Source organism: Myotis davidii, unplaced genomic scaffold, assembly GCF_000327345.1.
Source record: "Myotis davidii unplaced genomic scaffold, ASM32734v1 scaffold1041, whole genome shotgun sequence".
Classification (NCBI taxonomy): domain Eukaryota; kingdom Metazoa; phylum Chordata; class Mammalia; order Chiroptera; family Vespertilionidae; genus Myotis; species Myotis davidii.
The window spans coordinates 118,924-134,896 of NW_006291018.1; the positions used below are offsets into that span (position 1 = coordinate 118,924).

Below are 15,973 nucleotides of genomic sequence, written 5' to 3' on the forward strand. Positions count from 1 at the left end.
TTTAAGGAGCTACAATGTGCACTGGACCCACCAGGATCCGGGAAAGGGGCTAGAGTGGGTCGGGATTATGTGGGGTAATGGAGGTACAAACTATAACCCAGCACTGAAATCCAGACTCAGCCTCACCAGGGACACGTATAAGAGCCAAGTTTACTTAACACTGAACAGTCTGAGAGACGAGGACATGGCCGGGTATTACTGTGTGAGAGACACAGTGAGGGAAAGTCAGTGTGAGCCCAGACTCTAACCTCCCTGAGGAGACAGCAGGGCTGGGCTGCAGAGGGCGCTCTGAACACCAGGGGGCGCTCAGGACTCACCACACAGAAAGCAGCCCCAGGAGCAGGGGCAGAGGGAGGTGGGGAGAGAAGGGCCTTCCTGTTGGGCCCAGGGATTTCCTCTCAAACTCTCAGCTGCCTCGCAGGGGTGGGCAAACTTTTTGACTTGAGGGCCACAATGGGTTCTTAAACTGGACCGGAGGGCAGGAACAACATTTCAAACGGGCCGGATCAGGCCCGCGGGCCATAGTTTGCCCACGGCTGCCTAGGGTGATTCTTCCTCCACATATTCTCACTGCCAACAACAAGGAAGAAGGACATTGTCTGTTTGTAGGCGACATGTTGGCAGTGACAGGACTCTCCTTCACAAAGTCTCCTTCAGAAATTCTAAAAGTGACTTTTTTCACTGTCTTTTCAATATTTCTCTGATGAATGAGAACTGCGCAGGTGCATTGCTAAGATTGGGCTGTGTGCACAGCTCTGCATCCATCCCTCAGGAGACACAGCCTGACTCTCTGTGTGCCCTCCCCCTCCTGGTTCACAGGGCCCTCCCTCTGCTGAAAGATCTGAGCACACTCAGGGCTGCGGAACCTCACCCATCCTCTCTGGATCCACACTTATCCCTGGAAGAGCTGCCAGCTCAGAGCTGCCAAATAAAGGGAGCCCCACATCTGTCCATATAAAGGGTCCCTGATGTTCTGCAAGAAGCAGTGCTAACCCCACAGTGGGAACAGGTGACCCTGAAATATGGGATGTGCATCATGGAACTCCTCCCTCCAGCTTTCCTCCTGGATCCAAGGTTTTCTAGCTTCACTGCCGATGAGATGTGCATCAGGAGCATGTTGGAAGCATAGGAGCATCCATGGGACCCTCTGTGTCCATACCAATCACTTAATACTTGTCCAGGAAACACAGAATCACATAGACACATAGTCATATACACACTCAAAAACAGCCAGACACAGACAGAAATACAGCCACACACAGTCACACTCATGTAGTCACACACACAAAATCACACACTCATTTCTGGAAAAGAAATGCATTCACACATGAGCAGTGATACAAAACCGTTCATGTCGTTACACACTGTACTTTATGAATTCTGTATAAGAAAACGTGGTTGGTTATATTTCATTCTCTTGGATGCCATATGGCATAAATACGTGGTTTGCAAGCAACTATTATTTCAACAATGACCACACCCTGTGAAGATCAACAGATGTATTTCTCAGTCCACTTAGTAAAAACTCAAATTAGAAATTTAATCCCAACTTTGCTAAATTGCTACAAATTAAAAAATAAAAATAATTGAGATAATAGTGAAAACCTTCCACCAAATAAAAGCCAAGAACCAAATCGATTCAAAGGTGAATTCTACCAGAATTTCAAAGCAAAATTTATAACTTTTTAATCAAGTCTTCTTGAACTATTCCAAGAATTAAACAAAGAGCTGGCATTTCCAAACAAATTTACTGAACACTACACTCATATCAAAGCCAAGTAAAACCATACAAAAATGACAGCCAATATCCATGATGAACATGTATGCAAAACCCCACAACAATACACTGGGAAACTTAACAGCACACTGAAAGGACTATTTACCATGATCAAGTGGTATACTGTCCTAGCTGCAAGGATGGTTCAACGTATGCAGACCAGTTACTATGATACACCCATCTACAGAATGAAGGGTATATACCATCATATAAATATATATAGAATAAAGCATTTAAATTTGAAAATAACTTCAGAATTAAAATTCTTAACAGATAAGTAATGGACCTCAATATACTAAAGGCCACACACATTTGAGAAACCAATAAGTGACATCCTACTACACAGAGAAATTTTCAAAGTTTTTCTTCTTACATCAGGACCAAGAAAAGGGCTCCCCTGTAACTATTTCTATTCATTAAAACTAGAAGTCCTTGTCAGAATAATTAGGCAGAAAAATAAATTTAGAATGTCTAAATCTGGAAGAAACAAGTTAAAATGTTTCTCCTTATCTCTATGCAGATAATCTAGTCTTGTACATAGAAAACCCTTAAAACTGTATGAGAAGCTAATAAAATTAAAATTCAGGAAAGGTGTAAGATACAAAATCAACACACAAATGGCTTGTGCCCCTGCACAGTCTCAACAGAGTGTCTTCATGACTCTAGGAAATATGTGGGCCTGTTTCAGAGGAAAGTGAGGAATAAAAACGTGAACCAGCTAAACAACAAGGAGATGACAACCTAGTGAAACAAGAACCCTGGACCTGAGTGTCCTTGGTCTTGGTTAATCTCCAGTCATGTTCCCAGGGAGCTTTTCCCCCAGTGTGCCACTGGGTCAGGTGCAGGTTCTAATTGACCCCCATCATGTGGGGGCATGGTAACAGCAGTCACAAGGGTCACATGCAGACATCAGTGTAAGGGTTTGGCTGGTGACTCAGGCTGTGCAAGGATTTTCCACTAAAAGAAGAGATACAGAGAGGACGTTTATTTTACTTTCCAAAAAGGGAAAGATCTGGTGTGTCACTAGTCAATAAAGGGCGGGGGAAAAAACCTGGCTTCCACTGTTCAAGTGTACTGGCTGCTGTTGCTTAGTGATGAGGAAGGGGGAAGGATTTGGGACTGAAGTTGGGCAGATACCAGGGAGATTTTCTTAAAAAGTTATATTGTGTCGCTTTCCAGCAGACAGTCTGGCAGATGTCCTAGGGAGGTATCTCATCAGTACTTTTCCCAAGTCTGTAACATGCTTAGATTACAAGGTATGAGGGTTTACAAGGAGGCTTGCTTGAAGGGGAGGGGTGACAGGAACTTTCAACTAACCAGAGACTCCTTGGTGGGAATTAACCCTGAGTTCTGAAAACACAGAGAGTGATGCAAGAACGTAGCCTAGAGAGTAGCTTATCTTGCCCCTCAATTTGAAGAGTGGGGCTGTTTTAATCAGAGTAGCTAACAATTTTGAGGTTTAATGATCAGGTGTTTTGCATAAATTGCAGTGGCCACTGCACTGAAACAGAAAGGTCTGTTTCCTGCCTGTCTTTACAGTCAGGTTTCCAAACAGGACAATTTCATGACCTACATTTACCTACTCCTGAGTCATTACTGACAGTTCATTAAATACATCTGGTTATGGAGGAGAGTGCCCTATATTCCAATGCATGAAATTGGTTTTCCAAGAGAGACTAGAAAACAAACACCACAAAGAAGGCAGTGCAGCTGCTAAACATCCAGCACCAAACTCTCCTGAAGGAATAGAACCCGGGATCTCTGTCTGTGTCTCTATAGCTCATGCTTTGGGTTCCCAGGGACCCACACAGATGCTCCTCTCTCTTCCACACTTTGTCCACTAGCTCTAGGCTCACACTCTGTTCTTGGTTTATCCTCTGATCACTTTGTAAGGAAAGTAGTGTCAGATGGAACTTCCTGTCTCCTGAACATGAACCTCGTGCACTTTTACTTCTTTCTTAGATTGTGAGATTTGATTTCCAGTGATTATCATTACTGGTGATTGTCAAAGGCAATGCATTTATATCTTAACCACTATTTTCTCATGTGACCATGTCTGATTTTTCCTAGAGGGTCTACCAGTATCACTCCAATATGATCAGCTTCCCTCCACAGTTGCTAATTTCCACAGCGTCACAGCTCATTTCCCCAGTAGACTCCACTCCTTCCTTCCTGGGAATGAGCTCACCTCAGTAACCCCCACACGCCCCCATACACATAGGCACACCTGATGTATTTCCTTCCCTGTGATCAACAGTGTGAACCAGTCTCCATCCAGGCACACCTTCCACTCTGGCCAGGTTGGACCCGGGCACATCTGTAAACACCAAGGGACCGGGGACACTGATGAGAGTGGCCTCACCTGCTCTGGATGTCAGGTGCTCTCCCCTCTGTGGCCCAGGACCAGGTCAGTCCACGTGTCCAGGTTCTCACCAAAAGGCCAGCGTGTTCTCCTTGAGCTGCTCCTGGGGCTCTTCAAGTACCTGCATCCAGGGGTTAGGGTTTATGACTTAATCATCCAACAAGATTATTGACCACCCAGGTGGTAAGACTGCACTCAAGGCTTTGTTCAAGAAAAAATGGAGGAAATGACCTTTCAGAGGCTAAAAGCAATGGATGAAAATCACTCCCTCGAGAGGTGGTCCCACGGTCTTGTGTCCCAGAGTGAGGAAGGTGGGCTAAGCTGTGTTAACATAAAAACATCCAAACCCATAAAGAATTTTGTGAGTTTATTTGAGCCAAACTGTCGACAAATGCCGGGAAGCAGAACCTCAAGGAATTGAGATAATGCTCTGGAGAATGGTGAGTTACATCTATATTTATACATTGCAATCAAAGGAAGGGATGTAGGTGGGTTATATGAAATCTATTGGTGATAGACTAGAGAGACAGGGGCAGAAAGCAAAGTGGGTAAACCCCTGGGTTTGGATAAAAGGTAAAATGATACACACATTCTTAGGTGGGTACAGAACAATTAACATGATAACAATGAAGGAATTTCTGGTATCTGTCCTGGCACCCAGGAACATTAGACTGTGCCCCAAGGGGTTCAGATAAAGGGAAGTTATAAGTTACCCAGACACTTCAAGGGCATGTTATTATAGATGCAAAAAGACAGATAGGCTCAATTAAGGTGAAAGTTCACCTGTCAGTGAAGATACTGGCCTAGGATGTAACTACCAACCATAACTGCTTTTAGTTAAAGTTTAATTTCTGACCATCCTTTGTGGTTACTTTAGGTCTCTGTGTTTGCAAGACTGCCATACAGGCCTTCCCTGAGCTTGTCAGTTTAGCATGTAGCCCCTTTATTCCACAGCTGTCCTTTCCACTATGACTTACTCATATTGTCTCAGGAACAATCCTAGAATTCACAGGCACGGGGTCTCAGGCGCTGTATTTAAGGGTCCCATTCCTGGATGGGGAACTACCCTCTGTCCCTAGTTAGTCTGTTCCCTGTGCTCACCATCAGTGCAGCTCCACTACCAACAGTCACGGAGGGTCCCCCACAGATATCAGAAAACATGTTTCCTGAGCTAAACAGGCACTGCTGTGTCGCATGGTGGACACTCTAGGATGCTGAGTGTGTACACTAGGCCGGATGACAGCACCTCCCACGTGCAAGCTGAGGGCCTGGTACTAGAGGCCTGGGCTGCGCAGGGTTATGTTCCTCAGGTTCTCTCCCCAGGCGGCCGCCTGAGGCCCAGGGCATCCTTGCAGAGAACCACCTGCGTGCAAGTAGCAGGACTGGGGCTGCCACTCTTTCAGAAATGCCAGGGAAGGCTTCCCCATGGCAGGATGTCTGCCTTGTCTCAGGAAGCTGGTTCAGACACTTGTCATCTCACCATGAGGCTCAGAACAACCACTAGGGGGCACTGTCATCTCACAATCCTGTCCCAGGATGTTTCCTGGGAAGTTTTATGTGCAACCTGCACTGGAGAACCTTAAAAGTCCCACTTTCCGTCCTGGCAGAGTGTGTCTATCACTATTTACAGATAAGCTACTAGAATGTTCAGACCAGCCATGTGCCCCTGAGTCCTAGCCCGGGCACCCTGGTCCACCCTCTCTCCCCATGTGACCACAGGGAGGGAGGAGCCCCCTGGCAGCTCAGACAGGCCGATCCATGATTCTCTCTCACCATAGATGTTTCTATCTCTCCCTCTCTGAAATGAGTAAAATGACCTATAATAATAAAAGTGTAAGACATGCAAATGGGGTGCCTCCCCTGCTCATGAAAGCCTGCCAGGCTGGGTCCCTGCAGACCCTGGAAGGAGCCCTCCTGTGTGAGCACCTCAGTGTCCACACCATGGGGTCTGCGTTCATCTGGGCTGCCCTTCTCTTCGCTGTCAAAGGTGCGTCCCTGCATATCAGGCTCACGGGGACTGGGTGACATGGGGCAGTTCTCAGTCTGCTTCTCTGTTTGCAGGTGGCCTGTGCCAAGTTCAGCTGGTGCAGTCTGGGGGAGGCGTGGTGCCGCCCGGGGGGTCTCTGAGCCTCTCCTGCAGAGCCTCTGGATTCAACTTCACTAACTATGAAATGAACTGGGTCCGCCAGGCTCCAGGGAAAGGGCTGCAGTGGGTGGCAAAAGTGAGTAAACCAACTGGAAAGAATCAGTGGTATGCTCCAGCAGTCCAAGGAAAATTCACAATCTCCAGGGACAATCCTACAAGCACAGTCTCTCTTAAAATGACCAAGCTGACATCTGAGGACACGGCCATGTATTACTGTACAAGAGGCACAGTGAGGGGAAGTCAGTGTGAGCCCTGACACAAACCTCCCTGCAGAGATTGCGACCACCAGAGGGCGCTTACGACCAGCAGGTCACAGTTCTCTACCCTTAGGTAGGTGCAGAGGGGCAGGAGTGGGCTTCCTATTGTGATGGGTGTTTTCCTAGTCTTTCCATGTTGTTTTCTGGTCCCAGGGAAAAGGATGTCTTATTCTTTGAATCTCTAAGTTCTCACATCGTCGCTGGGACCCAAAGGAGAAGGAGCACTGTGCTTGCAGGTGAGTGATGAGCAGGCACTAGAGGTTCCCTTCACCAGTTCCCTACAGGACCTTCTCCATGAGCAGATCAGCCTGACCATTCTCACATCCCTGATGGGGACACATTCCCTTCAACGGGAAACAGCACTGACATCAGTGCCCTCAGTTTAAGCTCACACTCTCTGGCCTAGTCAGTGTGGCTCTGTGCTAGAGCATTGTCCTATGGCCCAGGAGGTCATGATTTGATTCAGGTGAGGGCACATGTCCACCGGATTGGTTACCCAGCAGGGAGCATGCTGGAGGTAGCAGATCCATGATTCTCTCTCACCATAGATGTTTCTATCTCTCCCTCTCTGAAATGAATAAAATGATCTATAATAATAAAAGTGTAATATGCTAATTAACTGGACGTCTTTCCAGATGAAGCCGGGGCTGCAAGGAAAACCCAGGTCCAGGGCTCCTGTCAGTGGCTGGAAGGAAGCCCAGGTCCCGGGTCTCAGAGGGAAGCTGGTGCTGGCAGCTTTTGGAAGGAAGGCCTACTCTTGTATGAATTTTGTGCATCGGGCCTCTAGTACTTAAAAAAAAAAAAAGTACTCTCTGTCCTCAGACTGGTACACAATGCCCTACATGGCCCCTTACTTCAGACAGGCACTCCCGTGCCCCTTGCTGTCTTCTATACAATTTTAGTCATCAATGCACGCAACCCACGCCATCTATTCATTTGACATGTGCATTCCTCCAGAGTCACCCAGGACACGTCCCAGACAAGTGACCTGAAGCTGCCATCAGCCCCCTTCATCCAGGAATGTTCCTGATGGACATTTCCTGAAGCGACAGATTCATTTGAGTGGTCACTTTGCTATGAACATTGTTTAGAAAGGATGTTGCTTGATGCAGGGCCCACATGTGACAACACATCAGGACAAGAGCCACATAGAGGATAAATGTACACTGACTTACAGGAAGTGGTGGCACACACCTGACAGATGTTTGATGGACCTGCACAGACCCACGGGCCTGAGGAAATGGGGATGTACCTGACCTCTCCCTGGTAGGAGCCTGAGTAACCAGCAGTGGAGTCTGAATTCTCACTCACGACAGCATACTCAGGGCAGGACTACCCATGAGGGTGAACCAGAGATGCAGATGCTGGAGGAGATGGAGGCTCCTGCAGGGGCTGATGGTGCAGCTATGGTTCTCTGAGCAGTGAGTGTCTCCATGTGGGAGACAGGGGACTGAGGGCAACCTGGCGGGAGCTCACGGGGAAGTTAACCATCAGGATGGACACCAATAATAGACAGACTCCTAATTCATCCTGGAACCAGGATCCTGAGGAAGCCAGTGTCCCTCCCAGAACTGACCTTACTCACCTGTCCACTGTTGCCCCATGCACCAAGTGACCTGGGAGAGCAGCCTCACCTGATAGCTGACAATGCTGCTGCCTCCCCATCTCCCAGTTCTGAGGTGTACACCCAACTTAATGAGGGGTCTCTGGGGACACAGGGCAATGCACCCCTGCAGTCAAAAAGGTGACCCATTCCCTCCTCTGACTCTCCCTGACCTGTTCTAACTTGCATTGGGGTGTATAGGACCTGAAAGAGCAGGGACACACAAGAGCCTGCTCTTCAAAGTCTGTTTGTATCGTGGGTGAATTTGATTGGCTTCCAAAGAAAGTCACACCCAGGCCTAGAATTCCCTTGTGGTCCCTGCTCGTGTGCTATGTACAGGGAAGAAGGGCAAATGTGGATTTCATAGCAAATAAAGTCATCACAGTGTGTGTGTGTGTGTGTGTGTGTGTGTGTCTGTAATTTATTAAATACTAAAAGTGCTGTGAGATTTGGCCCAATGCTGGATACTCAAATGAGACCTTCAACAAGAGGAATCTAAGGACATAAGTGGCCCCAGGGCCCCTGGGAGCTTTCTAATGAGGGGAGGGTCAGCTGTGTTTGTGCAATTGGAAGCTCCAGGAAAGGGCTCCCTGGTGACTTCCTAAAGCCCTGGTTTGGGGTCTCCCTAAACTTAACCATGGTCTTCTCAGCCCAGTGCTCTGCTGGACAGAAAGGCACAGGGTCAGGGTGCCCCTGGGCTCAGAGTTACACTAGGGCATCATGGCCACTGCAGTCCTGGCCTGAGACGTCGCCTGAGTGGCGGCTCAGCAGCAGCCTGTAGGGAGAGCCTTCTTTCATAATCCCCCCACCCTCAGGTGGCGCCCATTCTTTATCACCTGGACACTGAAGGCTGCGTGCACACCTGTCTTCAGGCTGCAGTTTCGTTTTCCCTTTCCTTCCTCTGCTTCTGGTCCACACACAGCTCCATGTGTGACGATGAAGGTGTTCCCTCAACGCTCCACCCACTGAGGGCCTGAGCCAATCAGGACACTGGTCAGCCCTGCCTGTCAATAGGCCCAGCCCAGGAAGTGCCTGCCACACACTGGGGCCTGGTTGACTTGTGACCATACCCCCCTTGGCAGGTGGCAGTTCCCACGTGAGTGCCCTGCCAGGCCTGCAGTCTGGCTGCCCGTCGCGCTCCCTCCAGGGTTCTCAGACATGCACCTCTCCTCAGCCCCAGGGTTCTTGGTTATGAACCCTGGGACATCTCTCCTGGATGGCAGTGCTGGGAATATGCAAACTCACTTGGGCTACCCCTCTTTTAACCCAGGAATCCCCTCCCCACCACCCAGCGGGGTGCTCAGGGCTGTACTCACTGTCTACCTCCAGCAAGGGCTGTGCCACCGCCCTGGCCATCCTCCTGGCTATGCTCCCAGGTGAGTCACAGACCAGGTGTTGGGGTCCCAGAGTAGGGAGGCTGGGAGGTGCCCCGCCCTGAGTCCTGCTCTCCCATGCATGTGTCTGCACTCAGGGGCAGCTGGTGCAGTCGGGAGCTAAGCAAGAACACCTGGGGAGTCTCTGAGGATCTCCTGCAGGACATCTGGCTGCAGCTTCACCTGCTGCTGGTTCCACTGGGAGCGCCAGACGCTAGGGAAGAGCCTGGAGTGGATGGGACGGATCTGGCCTGGTGATGGGGATACCAGATACAGCCAGTCCTTTCGAGGCCACATCACCATCTCCACGGACAACTCCACCAGCACCGGCTACCTGCAGTGGAGCAGCCTGAAGGCCTCTGACAAGGCCATGTATTACTGTGCGAGGGACACAATGAGAAAAACCACATCCTGTGGGCCCCAAAACCCTCCACCAGTGCAGGGAAGAGGCCCAAGTACCTCCCACCCCGCCTCCCCACCTTGACCCTCAGATTCGCCCCTGAAGGAAGCAGCATTTGCTGTGTCCACAGGACTGAGAGCAGGAGAAGGTCAGCGTGGAGGAGCCGGGCCCTGATGACAAGATGGGAGGGACTGCTCCTGGGCCCTGACCCTCTTCCTGGGAGGCAGCTGCTGTGCAGTGCTCACCCCTGGGCAGGGACTCGGCCCCTGATGCTGGTCGCTCCTTCTCTCATCTGCTGCACAGGAAACGCCACAGACAACCTCAGTGTCCCCAGAGCCCTCAGGGCCTGCTCTCTCCATCCTTGGTCATCTCTCTCCATCCTCCCACACCTGGCTCTCATCTTGGATAATGTGTCTGTTTTATCTTCCAGGTCATAGAAATTCTTCACTCAGTGTTCTCATTCTTGACATGGTGCTTTTCACAAAAAAAACTGTACTTATTTTTTTAGTACTTATCTTATTTTTTTTTTTTATTTCAAAACGTTCTTGGTTTTATAGGGTTTGTGCTATTCTGCTATTTTTGACAAGGTTTCTTTCTGTAACCGGGTGGAATATAACAGGTTATGACAATAAAATTCCATGTCTCACACGTGCTGTAGATGGACTTCCATTCCTTTTATACAGTTTGTCGGCTGGTTCTTTTTTATTTCATCTTCTGCTTGAATTTTCTTCTGATTTGCAAAATGTCCCAATGACAAGGGTTGGAGCTTCTGATGGGATAATGGCAGAGGGTGTGGTCCCCGGGGCTCCTTCAAACAGGGAGAAAGGGGTGTTAAATACGAGGCTGGGCACTTGCATTTATTCAGAACCAGCTGCATGTCAAGGACAAAGCTGTTGTGTGGCTCCTGTTGAAGTCTGTGATGGCTGATGCTCTAATGCATGGACGCACCTCGGCAATCCCACGTGTGTCTCCTGTGTTCCTCATGTGCAGCCTCTCAGTGGTGTGGCTGCAGGAAAGCTCCCTCCTCACCCCATGCTCCGTCCCTCCTGCTGTGAAAACCAGCAAAGTGTTATCCTCTGTCAGCGGCCATCCTGGGGGAGGACACGATTGACGTATTTTGCTTATTCATACATCTTCCAAAGTCAGGGAGGATTTTAAAGTGGCACAAGTATTCATTCCCAAGCAGATGCACATATCAATTATTCCCGTATCATTGGAGACAAGAAGCCACCTTGGTGTTGCTGGTCTATGGGTCAGAACTCATTATATTTGCCTTTGGTTTCACTCTTGTTTGGGGAGCTGTGGGAGGAATCACCTTGTTTGCCATGTGCTATGTTTGTCCTGTGGACGCTCTCAGGCATCAAGCAGGGTTTCTCTCATATTCTATGGAAATCCCAAGAGAAGCACATGCAGGCCATAGAAGGAAGCACAGTCCACAGTCACTGCACCCAGCAGATAGGATGCCATTTTCTACCCCTCCCTAGGAGAGCCCCAGAGGCAGTGACTGCTACCCACACCACCCTTAGCTTGGGTCCTTGCACCTCTGCCCATGCAAACTGACCCAGCTTCAAGAAATCCAGGCAGGTGTGAAGTGTCACTGTGTCCCTGGCTCTGGGCTGGGGTCTCTGGGAACAATGACCTGTGCAGACACATGAGGCCCCTCCACAGGTCCTGTTTCTCCTGCTGTCCCATGTCTGCGGTACGTGACCTACGCATCTCAAAAATGGGTGATGGCGTGAGCCATGTGTCTGTGTGACCCACAGGTGTTTCCTGTCCTCAGGTCTCCAGCCTGAGGACCATCTCAAAGAATAGGGACACCAAGTAGAGGTTTCCTCATAGAGGCCCAGTCTCACATGAGCCACCCACACTGCCCCCCCTCCCCCAGTTTTGGAATATTCTGTGTGTGGATTCACCATAACCCAGGAAAGGGGCCAGAGTGGGTCAGTGTGATCTGGACTAAAGGGAACACTCAACAAGACCCCAACCTACAGTGCTGATCAGCATCTCCAGGCACACAAACCAGAAATGAGTGTTCTTGCAGCTGAGCAGTGTAACAACCAAGGATGCAGGTGTGTAAGAGTGTTCCCAAGGGCTGTGGTCCAAATCCAGTGAGAGCCAGACACAAGGTCCCTGCAGAGGCAGGAAGGTTGCTGCAGAGAGCACAAGGCCACCAGAAACTCCAGGATGGCCATTGGTGGTGACATTTCTCTCTGTCCCTTTGGCTGCTGTTCCCAACAGGCACAGAGAGGAGTCAGTCTGCCTTGGGCAGAGTCTTCTCCTGTCTCTATTGCATTCAACACAAGCAGGAAAATTGCATCATTCAAATGAAGAAGGCCAGTAATCCAGGGCCATGGTCCCTGGGGACTCTGGGTCTGAGTCTTCCCAAAAACAGTCACACAGCAGCCCACTCCCCAGAGCGTTGGACATACTTAGCAGGTCCAGAGGCTCAAGGAGGGGCAGTGACAGATGCCTTGTCTGATCCTAGGGCCAGCTGCAGCCATGACAGTTACCGCTGACCTCCTAACACCCACATGGAGATGTCCATGCACATCAGGGCTGGAGAGGGTCTCAGGCCCCTAATAACAGAGTGACAGACAGGGACTGTGGGGGTCCCAATAGTGGTCGTGGGCCCTACACAGACCTCAGGTGCATGTGACAGACCTGGGGGAACATGACTCCCCTTAGGTGATGGCAGACCACCTCCCAGGAGAGGCACGACCTTCTCCATAATAGTGAGGACTTGGAGGCCACAGGTGGATTCATCCCTGAAAGGGCGGGGTGGTGGTGGTGGTGGTAACAGCAGAGCACAGATGCTCATCCATGCTCTCATCTCATACCAGGGTTCTGCACCCTCACTAGTCAGAGCCTGCTCTGCCCCGGAGTCAGTTCAGGGGAGCTGTAGGGGCCAGTGAGGAGGGCTCAGCCCAGATGCAAGCTCACTGTTACCAGATGTGGCCATTGGACATGTCCCAAACCTGCGTATGATTCTGTATTTAGTTATTATAATATTTTCACAAAACGATTCTCCCCCAGGACACTCTCACCTGCGTGGAGACACTGCCCTCAATGCAGATGTCCAACCCCAGCGCTCCCTATATAGCAGGAGGACATGCAAATAGGGCCCCTTTTGCTCATAAAAAACAGCCCAGCCCTGACCTTGCAGCTCTGGGACAGGAGCCCAGTCCCGGGATCCCCAGGATCCAATTCCCTGATCAGGAATGAGCACAGACCACTCACCATGAGGTTGTGGCTCAGCTGGTTTTTCCTTGTGGCTCTTGTAAGAGGTAATTTATGAAGAACTAGAGACACTGAGTATGTGATGGACATGAATGAGAGATATAGTGAATGTGTGAGAATTTCCTGATCAGGACGTCTTTGTGTTTGCTGGTATCTAGTGTGAGGTGCAGCTGGTGGAGTGTGGGGGAGGCTTGGTGCCCCCTAGGAGATCTCTGAGACTGTCCTGTGCAGCCTCTGGATTCACCATCAGTGGCCACCATATGAACTGGGAAGGGGCTGGAATGGGTCTCACTCATTAATCCTGATGGAAATAGCACATACTATGCAGACTCTGTGAAGGGCAGATTCACTATCTCCAGAGACAACACCAAGAACACGTTGTATCTGCAAGTGAACAGCCTGAGAGCTGAGGACACAGCTGTGTATTACTGTACAACAGACACAGTGCGGGGAAGTCAGTTTGAGCCCAGACACAAACCTCACTGCAGGATGGGCTGTGACCACCAGGGGATGCGCTAAGGGTCCAAGAATAAGGACCAACCAAGCAGCAGGTGCAGTTGGAGGTTTGGGCTGGTGTCCTGTGGGGTTTCCTCTTCATGTCACAGTTTACCTCAGGGAAGCTCTTAATTCCTGATTCTGCACTTACCTCTGATGGCTCTGTGTTAGAAAGTCTGTTGTAAACAGAGACACACTTTCTCATGTGGATAATAGACAGAGAGTCTCCTTGTGCCCAAATAAGAATTAATTATCAAATATGCCCCATGTCACCTAAATGTAACCAGAGGCTGTTCTGACTCAATAGTATAGCTCAGCTCCACATAGCTCAGGTCCCTGCAGCAGCAGGACATGTGTGTGCTGGACACATGGGGCCCCAGAGGATTGTGTCCCCAAAGCTAGAGAAGAAAGACATGGTGGTGACAGGTATGGACTTGTCATCAGGCTGAGAACACCAATAGTAGGTGACACCATGAGGTGGAGATAGAGGTACCTTAGGATGGATGTGAAGGGTGAGGATGGCCCACACACTGAGGGACCTTGAAAAAGTTTATCACTTTATGGAAGTGCCTGTGTTGGGGGGCAGGACAGGCTTTTATTCCAGTCAGAAATGGTTGTCCAGCTGGTGTGGCTCAGGGGTTGAGCATCTACCTATGAACCAGGAAGTCAGCATTCAATTCCTGGTCAGGGCACATGCCTATGTTGCTGTCTCAGTGTGGGGCTTGTGGGAGGCTGCAGATCAATGATTTTCTCTCATCATTGATGTTTCTATCTCTCTCACCCTGTCCATTACTCTCTGAAATCAACAAAAACTATATTTTTAAAAATGAACACAATGGTTGGATCCCCCAGGTAAGGACACTGGTTCAGGGTTTTATTGTGGATCAATATGGGGGTGAGGAGAATCTTGCTCATTGAGAGGCTTGCGTGGTTTCAATGTCCCGCCTGCAGGGCCCACGGAGGTATCCCTGATTCTTCTTCCACTTTACCATGTGCCAAGCAAAAGAGAGACGATGAACCTTAACAGGTCACATAAAACATCAAACATAGATTCTCAGAAAGAACCAAGATGACGGCATAGATAAATGCGGGTACTTCCCGCCCCTACTAAAATATGAAACAAACATCATTCAGAAGAGCCTGAAAGCTGGCTGAATGGAAGTCATACAACTAGAGAAGTAAAGAAGAAAGCAGCTTGAGACTGGTATGAGGGGCAGAGGCAGGAATGGGCTGGTCTGACACCTACCTATGCTGATTTTTTAAATTGGGAGGGAGATCATCTCTGTGGAGGCCACCTATGATTTACACAGGATCCCAGCCCCACACCAGGCTCCCAGATCAGGGTTTCAGAAATGGGAAGAGAAGTCCCCATAACTTCTGGCTGTAAATACTGGTAGATATTGTTGCTGAGTGACAAGGAGGCTGCTGGAATCACAAGTGTTCCTCTAATAGAAATAGGGCAGGGACTCAAAGGGTCCCATTTCTAGGGCACCATCAGACCTAGACTCATATAGGAAGGAACTGGATGTTCTGGCACTGGGGCAGGAACTCTGGGGTGGCTGTCTCACACATTAGGGTGCTCACAGGGGTCACTGTTCCTGTCCTGGGACATCCCCTGTCTCAGGGATGACTGGTAGTCATACCTGTGTCTCCATCATCCTGTAGCACACCGTTCCTCCCATACTGGGGATTCCCTGAGACCCACCCCATTCAATCTGCAGCCCCACCCAAGCTGCTTGCAGAAGCTTTTCTATATGAATGGCCTGCCCTGGCTCAGGCTTCAGACTTTGCTAAAATCTCTCAAACAAGCTGCACCTGAGGACAGCATGCCCCACACCTATCCATAAAAGGACCAAGACAGTGCACTAGCAGCAGCCTTCCTTGCTTCACACTTGGGCCTTACCTGGGTGCTTCCAAGCCCAATACAAATAGGAAATAAAAGCCGTATGCAGTTCCCTTTGTAGCTCTTGCCATGTGGCCCCAGGAAGTGGATGACATTGCTGGACTCCTTAGAGCCAGTTTACCTAGTGGACAGTTTCAGACAATACTGGATTACAACTCTACACATCCATAAGCGACACTCTCAAGAAGCAGGTTCAGTGAGCCCCAAAGCCCCACTAAAGCAAGTCTTGTTCCATATGGGTGTCTCCTGCACAACAGCTTTCCCACTGTAGCCACAGCTGGTCCTCACAGCCAATTGTCCTGGAGGACAATCCCTCTAAGTGACACCAACAGCAATCAAGTCTCCGCTGCAAGACTGTGCACACAGCCCACAATGGTGTACAACTAGAGTGTTCACCACAGGTGAATGGGGAGGCTGAGC

At 49.6% G+C, this 15,973-nt stretch overlaps 1 gene segment (V, D, J or C); it reads left to right on the forward strand.

Moving 5' to 3' along the window:
* Positions 1-6,051: 6,051 nt before the first annotated feature.
* On the forward strand, positions 6,052-11,743 carry LOC107183146. The segment is given in 6 exon segments: positions 6,052-6,126; positions 6,201-6,514; positions 9,228-9,241; positions 9,696-9,898; positions 10,010-10,066; positions 11,682-11,743. Coding segments are annotated over 6 exon segments (696 nt in total).
* The last annotated feature ends 4,230 nt before the right edge of the window (positions 11,744-15,973 follow it).